Genomic DNA, 14,745 nt, shown 5'->3' with positions numbered 1-14,745 from the left:
TTTGAAAGAGACTGAAGCAGTATCTGAGAGAATCAATACCAAAAGCTACTTAGATGAACTTTCTATAATTGGTTATATAAGAGCAAAATTTGAACATTATATGAAGTTCAAAAAAGTTATTCTATTTTCAGTAGTACTAGGAGGGGAAAAAAAAGAAAAAATGATAATTGAAGAAAATTTTTGATGATGTAGTTCTCTTATAAATTGGGAACAATGACCCTTGAAGGACCATAAAGAAAGTGAATGTCAAGATAATTTATTATTGCTACATTATCTACCTCATTTTTCACTTTGTCTTACTGAGCTGTGATATCTGTACAAGGTACCAAATATCCCAAACATTAATGAACAGTTTAACAGTGTATAAAAAGCAAGATATAAAGAAGAAAGAGTTAGTGAATTTCTCCTCTACTGTTGTTTTGACATCAAAAATGTTCACCAGACTGGTTAGTGCATATGATTACTTCATCCAGTCACAGATTTAGAAGGTGGAAGTGTAATGTTTACAGGTTTGCAGGTGTTTCTGAAGCATGATGTACCTCCTTCTCATGAGTGGTCCTCACCCTATCTCACAGGTAACAATTCACTGTTCTTTTTTTGATTTACGGTGCATTCTTATTTTTCACTGCAGAAGAGCCAGTTTCTATGCATGTCGGTTAGACAAACACTTGTACGTTATTGGTGGAAGAAATGAAACCGGCTACTTGTCCAGCGTGGAGTGCTATAACCTGGACACAAATGAATGGCGTTATGTGTCCTCTTTGCCACAGCCTCTGGCAGCTCATGCAGGAGCGGTGCACAATGGGAAAATCTACATTTCAGGCAAGTCACCACACTCCTCTTTCTGTAATGAAGTTCAGTTCAAAGACACTTCCCTGACTTGTATGTATACGTTTAATTCACAGGAGGTGTACACAATGGAGAATATGTCCCCTGGCTATATTGCTATGACCCCGTAATGGACGTCTGGGCTCGAAAACAAGATATGAACACAAAGCGCGCCATCCACACTTTGGCTGTAATGAATGATCGCTTGTATGCAATTGGAGGAAATCATTTGAAAGGTGTTTTTTTTTCTTTTTCTTAATCACAATAACATTTGCAACTCATGTTTCTTGCTAAGGGGGTTTCTCGTTAGATAATCATAGCTAACCAAGTAAAAAACATGTTGACCAAAGAAAAATACTCTGTGTAAATTAGCAGTACCCTTGAGCAAGCACTTATTCTGGCTTTTCTGCAGATAGGATTATTTTTAAGTTACCATACACATTAAAGAAATGAGTAATGGTGTCTACAGAAAATAAAAAAGGGGAGCATTAATAACTGAAAAGCACAAACGATTTGTCATAACAGCAAATCCAGTGAAATAAATTATCCCTTATCACCAAAGTGTAGTAATGAAATTTTTCCCAGAAAATTGTTTTTTGCAGCAATCATAAAGAACTTTAGTCATAGCTGCACAAAGCTAATACATGATTTTGTCTTTAAACATTTAGTAGAATTTCATGTCTAAATTTAGAACTATTTATTTTAAGTATTGAATATCAAACCATCTATGATTCTCGAGTTCAGTTGCTTTTTTTAATTAAAAAAAATCCTAAAACAGTATTTTTAGAACCATGTTTTTGGCTTCTTTTCTCCCTCAGATTCATATGTAACTTCAAATTTTTGTAGTTCATATGCATATGTATAACTTTATATGTATGTATATAACACTGAATTTGACCCAAAAGCAGAGAGATCTATGATGTTTAAAATGTTCCTGATCTATCTACTTTGTGCCTCACTTTCCTCACCTGAAAAATGAAGAAATTGGTCTAATTGAGCTCTAAAATCACCTCCAGTTCTGACATTCCAAGATCCTTGAAATGGAACTCAATGGGAAATGGGTTATAAGACTTGAGGCATATCTATGTATTTATTTTACAAAAATATATGCATCCAAACCAGACATATTGGCACACACCTATAATTCCAGTGAGACAGCAGGATTGCAAATTTGAGGCTAGCCTCAGCAATATAGTGAGGCTCTAAGAAACTTAGCAAGACCCTGTCTCAAAATAAAGGACTGGGAATGTGATTCAGTGGTTAAGCATCCCTGGATTAAATTCCTTGTGTATATGTGTGTGTGTGTGTGTATACATCTTAAAAATAGATTAGAAATATATATTTTTCTGTCTTCCCTCCTACATATTTACCCCTAAATGTAATTTTTAAAATTGCACAAGTGTAATTTTTATGCAGCTATTCCCAAGTTCATGTTCAGTTAGAAATGCCAACACCCTAATGTCTGCCTGCTGTTGATCTTAATACTCTTCCCAATGGGAGAGGATTCTGCTCACTACTGCATCTCTATGTTGTTTATCCTTATTACTTTTGCTGGTGCTCCTTCATTTCAATCCATACTTCATTCTCTAACCTCAATGTTTCATGTTACCTTTGTAGCTTTCTACATTGAAATGTATTCCTTCTAAATTCTTTTGCATAAGATATCACCTAAATGTTTTAGAGGCTTTTGGCAATTGAACTTATATCTGTACAGAAAGACTGGCTAATGACAACCTAAGTGAGCAGCAGCACAAACACATGTCAAAAGTAGGTTAACTCAGGGATGTCCTGGCAAGGACAGGGTGTGGACTTTGCTTATAAGACTAGGTTTGAGTCCTGGTTGTGTGTTAACTTAGCCTCATGTCTGTAAAAAAGGGATAAGTATCTATCTATACACACACACACACACACACATAATCAAGGAGAGGGAAATTATTTTTCTTCTATAGATGTATATGTGTATATGTATGTGTGTATATATGTATATGTATGTACAAGTGTGTATATTTATGTATATACTTGGCACAGAAAAGGGACACATATCTTTAAATGATGCCTCTAGAACTTTAGAACCTGGAGTTTTCCCAAGTGCTCATTCTAAGTGTATAACGCTCAAAAATTTCAGGGAGTGCATTATTCTTTTATACCAACATCAGTGTGATTTATTTTATATAAAAAGCTAGTAGCTTGAAATAACCTGTCTACCTCTTCAAGAATGAAAAGCATTCCTTTTGATTTGCTTCTCAGTTATTTTGAAGAATCCAGTATGTTGGTTAATTTAATAGATGCAGTGTGTCAGCTTGCAAATATTTGTAGCATGCATTTACTAGAGAAAAAAATTTATTCGATCTACCAAGTGACCATGTATCTCCCCTAAGTTAAAGGCAGGGCTCCAGGAGATATAGGAACTTACATTGTCCTTGGCAACCTGGTTACTGCCCTCACCATTGGGAATCCTTATCAGAAGTGGAGGAGAATCTTACCAATACAGGGTGCTCAGATGTGCTCTAAACCTTGATCTGTGGGAGATGTTAGAAGCCATTCACATTAGGGCTATTTATCAACACAAACTATTTTAAAAAAGGTAAAAGATGCATATTTACAACGTATTTTTAACAAATGAAAATATTTTGAGAGAGTTCAAACCCATTTAAGATAAGCAATATAGTACATTCCAAAAGAATCTGAGCTCTGAAGCCCATTCACCTTTCAAATATCATCCTATCTACTCACTGGCTTGTGACTCACTAAGTCACTGACTTTCTCTGTCTCTCCATTCCTTTATTTGTTAAATGAAAATAATGATAGTGGCTATCTCATAGAATGGAGGGTATAAAGTGATTTTATTTAGAAAACAAATCTATTATGAGTACTTTATGAAAATGCTTGCTTCAATTATTATCTTACACCTTTTAAAATATGGGGTTTTTAAAAGTTTTTATTTGTTTTAATTAGTTATACATGACAGTACAATGCACTTATATTCTTTGATATATCATACATAGATGGGATATAATTTCTCATTTTTCTGATTATACATATTATAGAATCACATTGGTCATACAGTCACAAACATACATAAAGTAATAATGTCTGTTTCATTCTACTATCTTACTATCCCCTGCCCTCCCCTCCTTTCACTTCCCTCCACCTAATCTAAGGTAACACTATTCTTTTTTTTTTTTTTTGCCTTTATACATGTACTTTGTTGTTGTTGTTGTTGTTGTTTTTGCATTACAATTCTTAATACACATATATTCCACAATTTTTGTATCTCTGTTTGTATATAAAGTATGTTGACACCAAATTCAAGTCTTCATACATGTACTTAATAAACATTTTATTAATGTCTACCTCTACGTAATCCATCTTTATTAATGACCTCTGCTCTGGCATTCTTGCTTTAATTACCCAGAGTTTGGGATATTTTAGATCTTTCTGGCATGTCTCCCAAGTTCACCAATAAACTGCTACATTTGTGTCTTCAAAGACACACTTATCTACTTCTTGACTCTAGACCTTTTTTTTTTTAAAGTCCTAAACTTACATGGGGCCCCCTGAGAGTTTATTCTTCTGTCGTTCCATTTTACTATGTCACTTAGGTTTCTCCCATCTTGATGTAATGCTTGTGGAATGCTATGACCCAAAAGGAGACCAGTGGAACATTCTCCAAACTCCCATTTTGGAGGGTCGAAGTGGTCCTGGCTGTGCTGTGCTTGACGACAGCATTTACCTTGTGGGAGGCTACAGCTGGAGTATGGTATGTGTCCTTCTCCTTTCTTTCTGTGCTCACTTTTTCTGTTTCCCTTCAGATGTGTCATCATCCATACATGTATCTTTTTAAGAACATCATGTTGATGTACAAGCAGTAAGTTACTCTAAGTAGTTAGAATTAGCATAGATACTGTGGAATTGGCTTGCTGTTTAGTCAACTGCTTCATGACCTGTGCTAGGTTTCTGGTTCTCTTTATCCCCATGTTTTTGTGATTCTGGTTGTCCACCAAGGGTCAAAATGAAGCAATTTTACAAATGTTCTGCTGAAATGAATAGGAGAGTTCCTGACCAGTGAGGCATGAAAATTAATTTTTTAATATCCATCTACTAGGAGGGGTAGTTTGCTTTTCACTTTTCCCTCTATATCATAAAAATTTCCAAACATACACAAAACTTGAAATTATGGATTGCCATTAACTCCTTATCCAACATCAAAAATCTTTTTATTTTTCCAACTTGCTTCAGTGATCCCCCTTTTTACGAATTTTGACTGAAGAGATTTGAAGCAAGCTAGGCATGCCTTGTAATCCCAGTGACTCAGGAAGCTGAGGCAGGAGGATCACAAGTTCAAGGCCAGCCTCAGCAACTTAGTGAGATCCTATCTCAAAAACAAACACAAAAAGCAAAATTTTGAAGCAAATCTTAGACATATTGTTTTACCCTAAATACCTCAGTTCTAATTTTTAAATGTCTTTTAAATTCATTTTCTTTATTTATATGTGGTGCTGAGAATCTAACCCAGTACCTCACACAATGCTAGGCAAATACTCTACCATTGAGCTACAACCCCAGCTCTCAGTTCTTATTTAAAAAAAAAATCATTCACATTCATTTACACCCAGAAAAATAACAATAATTCCTTTATATTCAGTCCATATTCAAATTTCCCCTGTTGACTTGGAAAAAAAGATGCAAGTTCAAATCAGGTTCCAACAGGTCTCACTCCTGTTTGGTTATTTTGTCTCATAGATCTCTTGCAATGTAAAACATCACCTCTGGCCCACTTTCGGTTTCATGCGGTGGACTCATTGACAAAATAGGATCAATTATCAGAGAATATTCTACATCCTGGAATTAGCTCATAACTTCCTTGTGGTATCATTCAAAATCGCTCTTCATCTACATATTTCCTATTGACCAGAACTCAGAGGCAGGGCTTAATTAAGTTCAGACTTCTTTTCCTTCTCCTTCTCCTGCCTCTTCCTCCTCCCATTCTGTCTCCTTCCCCTTCCTCTTTCTTTTTTTCTTTTTTGACAAGAACACCTGAGGAGATGACTTGATAATGCAAATTATACCACATCAAGAGACACATCAGGTCTAGTGGCCTACACATATTCACTTAAAAAATGAGTCATTTTTATATTTTCTTATTTATCCATATTGGTTTTATAAGAGCAATTTGGCAGTTTAATAATATTAGTTTTCTTTTTTTTTTTCATCAAATAAGATTTTGATACAAAGTTGTGGAGAGCTTTAATAAATTATTTGTTATATGAAAGCAAGAATGTATTGATATATATAACTAGATTTGCATACATGTACTTGTTTGCTTTTGCAAATTGTTAGCTGCAAAAGTACATATGTTTGGAAGCAGGCACCAGGAGTAAGCTGTCAGAAAATGATTATTAGGTTGATTGGGTATTTTGTTTGTGATAAAAGCAAAGCCGCTTTGATTTGGAGAAGAAAATGTTACACAAGCACTAGCCCCTAAATTTAACAAAGGAAACAAAATTAAAGACATTTTTTATTTCTCATGCGGCCTCTTGAAAATAAATAAATCAATGTGTAAAGAAGTCAGCAAGTCTTCATTTCCAGTTTACTTTAAACTGATTTTCAATGCTGGCTCTTATTCACCAAAGTAGCAATCTAAAATCCAATTTACTTCATTTATTTGAATATGAAAATGACTTTGTCCTTTTTTTTCCCCTTTAATTTAAACCAACTGGATAACTTCAATTTCTATACAATTATTTTAAGGGATTTTTTTAAGCCTCTAGGAAATACTAGGTATTTATTTAGTAGTCATCAAAAAAATTTAAAAAAAAAAGATTTTAAAATGTCAGTTTCAAGTTTTCCCTTGGAATAAAAGAGTTTAGTCTTCAGTTTTTCTTTGGAGTTTTTGAGCAAGAGCAGAGAATAAATCTTTTCTTTCCAGCATAAATGTGATAGATAAGACTGCTGCTGCACTTCTCAGAACTCTTTCCCAAATGCTGCCTACTTTGCCATTACAGGGGGCCTACAAGTCATCAACAATATGCTATTGTCCTGAGAAGGGAACCTGGACAGAACTTGAAGGAGATGTAGCAGAACCCCTGGCAGGCCCTGCCTGTGCGACAGTAATCTTGCCTGCCTGTGTACCCTACAACAAATAGCCCCAGGAAACTCTGGAAGGAACAGCATCACATCCCAGGAAGCAGTGACAGGTGACGTCACTATCCTAATAGGAACTGTGCATTTCTCATGATACAACTGCTGAAACCCACCTTTGGTTTCTGATGATTTACAAGTAACTACAAAAGAAAGAGACCTGTTATGGAACAGATACTGTGTCTGCAACTCAGATCGTATCCGACTTCCTGTGGTGATGGACTCTTCCATTTCAGACTGGTTTTAATTTGTCCCAGCTTTACAGAAACTCCTCACATGGATCTTAACTTTCAAAGGGAGAAAGATAAAATACAGAAGACTGGCCCCAGAGAGACCTGAGATCAGTATTGTGCATTGTACTCTACCTGCATGTGATCGATGTTGAAGTTTTGGGGATATTTTGTACATGAATAATTCAGAATTTGACCCACCAAAATACTTAACACTGCATTACAGAAATTCCCACTTGATTCTGTATTCCTAACCTTTGGCTACTTCACAGACTCCATAAGCAACACAGTTACTGAAAACCATAGAAGATTAAATAGGGGCATTTTTGTTTCTATACATCCTCATTTCATGTACCTTCTGCCCTTATAGTACCTCATGGAAGAGTTAAGTTGTTGGGTCTTTCAGGAGTTGCTTTCTGCCCTGCAGGTTCTAGGATAGCCAGAGTCCTAATTCCCATGTCCTGAATTCTATCTGGAAATTAAAACATACTATGTCACTCTGAAGTTCATGGAGGCTTATGCTTTCTTTCTTTCTCTCTCTCTTTTTAGTGTTTAAGCAGTAAGCACACATGCTATTTGCCTCCAAAGATAGGACTGACAAATTCAGTCATACACTATTTCATAGATTCTGTTGGATAACACATCTGACCCAGACTTAATCTATGATCAAAACTAAGAGATTGCTTTTAGGAATTCAGGGATGAAAAGAAAAAAATAATTTCTTTCAAGGACAATCCCAATTATCTTTGTTCCTAAAACACGAAACTTACCAGGTTATATATAGTCTCTGACAGAATACTCTTCCCTCCTCACCTGCAGCTGGATGTAGACCCTGGACTTCATCTCATTATTCCCTGCCTCATCATTTTTGGTTAGCACCAGAGATTCCTGAACTCAGTCCAGCAAGCAGTTGCTACTTGTCCTTAGGAGCATGGGTAATTTAGGAGCAGAGGTCAGGGGAGCATGACGTAGTCTCAGCGTGGCCAATCAAAAGAACAAAACTGGTAGGAACACAAATTTGACTTTCAAGCTCTCCTGAGCTTGATCAACAACTGTTAGGAGTAAATAAGAGCTTAAAATATTTTTTTAATCACCCAGAGATATTGAATCCTCCAAAAAAAAATGTTACATTCAAAACAATAAGGGGAAGCCAGATTAAAAACGCCTTGGTGATAAGTTTTCATTGCCAAGTGTGTCAAGATGGATGGGGATACTGGAATCCAATGCCGTTTCTACAGTAAAGTGCAATCTTCTTTGTTTTTGTATTTATTTGTATGTTCAGATCCAAAGGATCAGTTGTAAAAATATATATATAAATATACATATATATATATATATATATATATATATATCTCCAGTGCAATCAACTTTTTATTTCTTTTTTTCTTAAAAACATATGAATATATAGAAAGGAAGAAAAGTCACGGTATTTTGTAGGAAACTCCCAGCTGACATCATGAACAGAACAAGGTCTGTTTCAGAACCTTTTATTGTCAACTGTCATCATTTCTTCCTAAAGTCACAGTTTATACAATAATATTTGCTTTCCTTAGACTTCATTTTATTTTTTATTTCTAGCCAAAATAAATAAAAAGCATTTATGAGAACTATAAGTCAAACTTTCTGGATTCAGAAAGATATAAACTACTAGAAAGTAAAAAAAAAAAGATTAAATAAATCACAGAGAATGTAAATTTTGTACAGTATTAGAATGTGTAAATGAAGCTTGCTTGGAAGGGGAAAACTTTAAATAAAAACTTTATGTACTAATTCAACTGTCTGTAATATTTCTATTCACAAAGCACAACGTATAAATCTCAACATTGAATTGTTTGAAGATTTGGAATACCTAAATGTCTAAATGTTTTTACTCTGCATATATGCTTCACAAGTTAATTCTACTTTCTCACAATAAGTAAATATATGCAGTATGGACAATGCTAAAACCTATGAAATGCTTCTGGAAAAATGTTCTGAGTTAAAAATCATATGAGTTAAATCTTATTTTTCTACTACATGAGCATTTCAATAAGATCTAAAAACTAAATATTTATAGACGTTATTATAAGTAGCATGTATATTTAAAAATCTTCATACTTTCTAATGAATAAGTCAATCACATATTTACTCAAATCAATCATCTAAATACATAGTATTTGATTCGATTTTCTTTTTAAAAATCTGACAAAGAAGTTTTGCAATACATATAATACATATATGAGATTCTGGAAAGATCAAAACCTGTGGTAAAATGTATCAACTGAATAGCCCTCTAGGCAAAGAGCTCTGCAGGGTCAGTAGCCAGTACCAAAGTCCACAAGCTAGGAAGAATTTACTCTGATGCCTCCCAGAAGTTACATTGATGTTCTCGGTACTGATGATTAAACTCAAAGAACTGTTAGATCCTCCCTTCTATTCCACAAAAGCAAGATTGATGAGGTTTCTTTCCTTTTGCACTGGATCTCCTCTCCATCCTAGTGTAACACACCAGAAAGAGGCCAGTCTCAAAGGCAGCCTCCACAGCCATCTTCTGAGCCAGCGTCCAGCTGCTACAGGGCTGCTTTCAAACACCATGAAATCCCCAGAACTTGAGTGCTGGCCAGACATCATGAGCACGTAAGGAAACGTGTTTTTCCTTTGTCCAATCTCAAGAAACCACCTAGTTTAAATCCAAAGATAGACAATATATCTCAAATCTTATATTCAATTATTTAACATATGAAAAATGGGAAGTAGGAAGGGGAAATATACTAAGGAGGAAAAAAAATATTCTAAGAATATGTCTAAAGTTGGGCAAAATTTGAACAAAGACATAATGTCCAGATTTTTTTAATTACTTAAACTGCATCTGTGGGCTTAAAATTAGTGTCTGCCTTTGTTGTCCCCTATTTAGCTAAATGTTTATTTTTCCAGCTGTTTGATACTTACATCACTTAACAAGTTGTCATCATCATCAATATGCATATATTCCAAAGGGCATCATTAGGAATGCCAGACTTCTGATTAAACTCAGCTCTTTAGGTCAAAATACAGATGTTCCTTGATTTATGATGCAGTTGCATCCTGATAAACCCGTTGAAAGTGGAAAAGATTCTAACTTGAAAATAATACATCTAACCTACTGAACATTCAAGCCAGCAATGTAAGCACACTGTAGAGCATTAGCTGTTTACCCTTGTGATCACATGACTGTCTGGGATCTACAGCTCAATGCCACTGCCTAGCATCACAAGAATATTATATCATGGATTACTCACCTCGGGGAAAAAAGATCGAAAAGCAAATTTTGAAATATAATTTCTACTGAATGCATATCCCTTTTGTACCATCTTAAAGTCCAAAGTCTTAAGTGAAGTAATCATTAAGTCAGGGATATAAATAATTAAAAACTTGACAAACCAAAAATTAAAATAATGTTAGCAAACCACCTCAACACTAATGAATACACATTGGTAAGTACCTTTTCTTTCTTATTTTGCAATACTGGGTATCAAACCTAGGGGTCTGTATCATTTAGCCAAATCCACAGCCCTTTTTATTTATTTTGAGACAGGATCTCTGTAATTTCTCAGGCTAGCCTAGAACATGTGGAGCTCTTACCTCAGCTTTCCGAGTCCCTGGGATCATAGGCATGTGCCACCACACCCAACTGACAAGTGTCTTGATAAACTGACTTTCCATATAAAGGACTGACCATCACTCATTAAACCTGACTTCCTAGAAGCACCTGATTTAGGGCATATTGAAACCTTGTTGGAAAACAAAATGGCGATGGAAAGCAGCAGAAAGATCAGTGTAAGAAGAAAACGTCCAACGAATAGTATGCTTGGTTTGTGCAGCTATAGCTGTAGAGTGCTGCTCTAAAGGCACAATAAAAATGTGTCAAGTATTAGTTGGGGTTCCTTAATGAAGAAGGTCTTGGTCCGTCTGTGCTGCCATAACAGAATACATGGAACTAGGTTATTTATAATGAAAAGTTCTTGGCTCATAGTTCTGGAGGCTGAGATGTCCAATAATAAGGTGCCAGCATCTGGCAAGTGACTTCTTAACTGCATAACCCCTTATATTGAAGGTAAGTGTACCTATTAAGCTCAGAAAGAATATAAACTCTTTGACAAGGTTAGACAATTTACAGATAACAAAGCTGGGATTCATACCAAGGCTTCAACTTGAGGCCATTCTCTAACCATCATACTCAGCTGCCTACAAAGAGATTTCTTAAGCCAATCATTTAAAATGATGTAGAATGTTCTGGTGACTGTTTTTTCCATACAGAAACAGAACATGCTAGAGGAAAAACTGAATAATCGTGACACACTGTGAGAAATGTTACATGATTGGTGTAAATGAGCAGCTAGGATGCATAATGGGGAGAGAGAAAACTTAACTCTGTGAACTTGGAGGGTCAAACTCAAACTTCAGTTTTGTCATCTATATTTGGAGTGATAATCTCATCTTCAAAACATGATTAGAAAGACCAGATGTAAAGTTATAAAAATATTTGCAGCTTATAAAATACATAGACCAGCTATTACAATTTAATGACTAAATTCAAACTTTCAGCTAGAATGCAAGATACATTAAATTCTGGCCTCAACCTCCACTTTCAAGTCACATATTTCTTTGCAACTCTATTCACTGAGTGCTGTGAGTCTTCACTGTGCCACAAATACAGCTCTACCTCTCCATCACCTCCCTTTGTCTTATACATTTTCTCCACAGAGAACACCAGTTCATGCACAACACTGTCTATTAAAATCCTGTCCTTCAAGGTCTAGTTCAAACTCTACTGCCATCATTAAGCCTTTATGATCACAACTCACCATGACTCTCTTACATTAACCATTCCATGCTACTTGGGAGATTTTATGTCTTTACCCTCTTACTAGCTTCAGGAACATGTCTATGAGTCCACCATAAAGCCATAAAATATTTGTGAATATTTTAAATATTTTAAATAGAAGTACTATAATTTTAAAACTGTTAATATAATATAATTGTGGAAAATTTGAGAAGTCCAAGAGGGAAAAAACAATTGTTTCACATTATTTCTTTTAGTGGTTTACCATGAGTGGCCAACATGAGTCTTCCAACATAAGTGGCCTTTGTTAATTCAACTCAAAGGAAAGAAAAAGAAAGGGAAGGAAGGGGGTGGAAAGGAAAAGGAAGAGAAAGGAAGAGAAGGGAAGGAAAGGAAGAAAATAAAATTTTACATTCAAAAATCCTCTTGGGTTAAATAAGCCATATGACAAGATACAATCCAGGTCTCTGGCTAGACCACTCCCCGATGTTCATTATCCCCTCCATCTGAAACAATTTATATCTTTTAGGATTACCTGTTTCATGAATACATAATTCAAAATTTACAAGTGTTTTAATGAATCCCACTCACTATTATGTATAATTTTAATGCATGACCCAAAAATGATTTTTTAAAAATTGGATAATGTCTCAATGTTCATTCATCATCTCATGCAGTTATTAAAAACTACTGCAAAGATGAACTCATCACATGAAGTCATACTTATGAAATGCTAAAAATTTAAAGATGTCAAGGTATTAAGAGGTAAAAACTGCAAATGTAAAAAGCTGGAAGAGTTCTGACCCTAAAAGATAAAAGTTGTATCAGATGGCAGATTTTTGCTAACATGACTTCACCATAAAATTTTGAACTATAATAAAGTTCTGTCTCTCCAGAGATAGTGCTCATTTGGTTCCTCTCTGGTTTTTTTCACCATTTAACATTTCTGATGAGAAATGCCACAACTCCTCCTACCTCCAGTCTCTTCCAGAATAGTTGTGGTAAACTGTACTTTCCTTGTGAATGGACTTAGACCACCAAGATTCCACTTCGGGCCAGATGGCATTTATACAGTTTGACAGGAAATTCTTTACTTGACTTGCAAGTTTTTTCTTAAAAGCAATTCAGACTATTAAAGCCATCTGAGATGAGATGCCACATTGTTTATTCATTTCTCTTCCAACATAAGTGACCATGTTAATACAACACAAAAGAAAGAAAGAAAAGAAAGAACTTTATTGGCCAAATCCCCTAGGGTTACTTAAGTTACATGAGGTTCCATGACAAGATACAATCCAGGTCTCTAACTAGACCACCCCTAGGATGGCCATCATCTCCTCAAATTTTTAATATTTACTATCTGTGTCATTCAAATGGCTCATGTCACATATTTTCTTATAATGATGGTGATTTATATTTATGTCCCAACTCTTGGTATAGAGTTGGCAAAGCCTAAAATGTTGTGATTATCCACAGGGTCCTGTTCACAGTGGTACACAACAAATGAGTGGTGGCTGATTTCAAGGGTATTAGACTCCCTGGAATAGTAGAGTCATTTTTGACTCAGAAATTTTATACCTATAAACTTGAAAATGTAAGTTGCACAGGGATTTTTCTCAATTCTGATTGCTACCAATATAACAAACCCTATAATAAATAGCTTTGATACAAAAGTCTGAAAGTGTGTGCAAATTAGTTACCTTTGTCACATTGTCTATGTTTCTCCTGTTTTATAGCCAAGGAAAGCTAGGATTTTAACCCTACTGTCATGAAAATCTTTGGCCCAATACACAAATGGGATAGTACCAGTGTAATTCTGGGCCTCAGATAAGAAAATATAGCCCCCTTAGCCTCCTCTTCACAAAGCAATGAGAATGAGCATATAATCATGTTCTCAGTATCCTCAGGAAGTATCCCCTGTGTGATGCTGTCGGTCTTTGATTAATTTATTCAGATGTGCCCCATGGAGAATATAAGTATACATGAGTAATATAACACAAGGTATATGTGCAACAAAATATACAAATAAGGTGCTGTGGGAGTTCCATCATGAAAGAATTGATGACCACCTAGAGGGATCAAGAAGACTGAGACAAAGGGAGCACATAACCTCAGTTCTGAAGAATAGGTAGAAAAATAAACGGAGGGGTTTTTTTTCTGTTAATGTTTGTAAGTTAATTCCTGAAAACACAGTAAATAACAACCAAGCCATTTCCATATGGAAAAGTGCTAGATCAAAGGTCTTATTATAATCATTTCCAGGATTTATATTCTGAAGAGTGTTACAAATGGTAAGGAAAGGAATAAGGGCCAGAACTTTCATGTTCAAGTGGAATAAAGTAGTTCATAGTAGGTCAAGACTTCCACTGCACAGAAATTAATAAGTTATTTTTAAATGCTTCTTCAGGCTTTAGAAAGTCGTGAAAACAATTAGTACTCAATTTATTAAATTCCCCAGGGAAACAATGTTCCAAGGTGAGCTAACGATGGCCAGCAATTTTTTTTTTTTTTCTCTGAAGACATTTTCCAGTTCTGGCCACAAATTGATCACCCTTGGCTCAGGAAGAGGACCCAGCCATGGGAAAGAGAAATCAGCAAAACCTTTAGCCATGACAGAGATCTAGATTGGCAGAAATGGAGGCATAAGGACTCAAACACACAGCCAGTTTTCTCCAAAAGAAACTTTTGGAGTTCTAAGATTTCAAAGGAAAATAGAAACCTAGACCAAAAACTTCTGAAAGGCAG

General features: G+C 35.3%; 1 protein-coding gene across 1 annotated transcript in view; it reads left to right on the top strand.

Moving 5' to 3' along the window:
• Klhl14 (kelch like family member 14) overlaps positions 1 to 8,969 on the top strand; it is a 96,180-nt gene extending 87,211 nt beyond the window's left edge. Inside the window, exons 6-9 of the mRNA XM_046428416.2 lie at positions 632 to 822; positions 906 to 1,064; positions 4,431 to 4,588; positions 6,834 to 8,969. Coding sequence (XP_046284372.1) covers positions 632 to 822; positions 906 to 1,064; positions 4,431 to 4,588; positions 6,834 to 6,974 — 649 coding nt within the window. The 3' untranslated portion in view covers positions 6,975 to 8,969. The remainder of the gene's footprint in view (positions 1 to 631; positions 823 to 905; positions 1,065 to 4,430; positions 4,589 to 6,833) is intronic.
• Positions 8,970 to 14,745: the final 5,776 nt, after the last annotated feature.

The sequence above is a fragment of the Marmota monax genome, unplaced genomic scaffold, assembly GCF_021218885.2.
Source record: "Marmota monax isolate L192 unplaced genomic scaffold, Marmota_monax_Labrador192_F-V1.1 WCK01_AAM20220418_F8-fsc00031, whole genome shotgun sequence".
Lineage (NCBI taxonomy): Eukaryota > Metazoa > Chordata > Mammalia > Rodentia > Sciuridae > Marmota > Marmota monax.
Note: the sequence above shows the minus strand (reverse complement) of the source record. Positions and strands in the feature narration are given on the sequence as shown.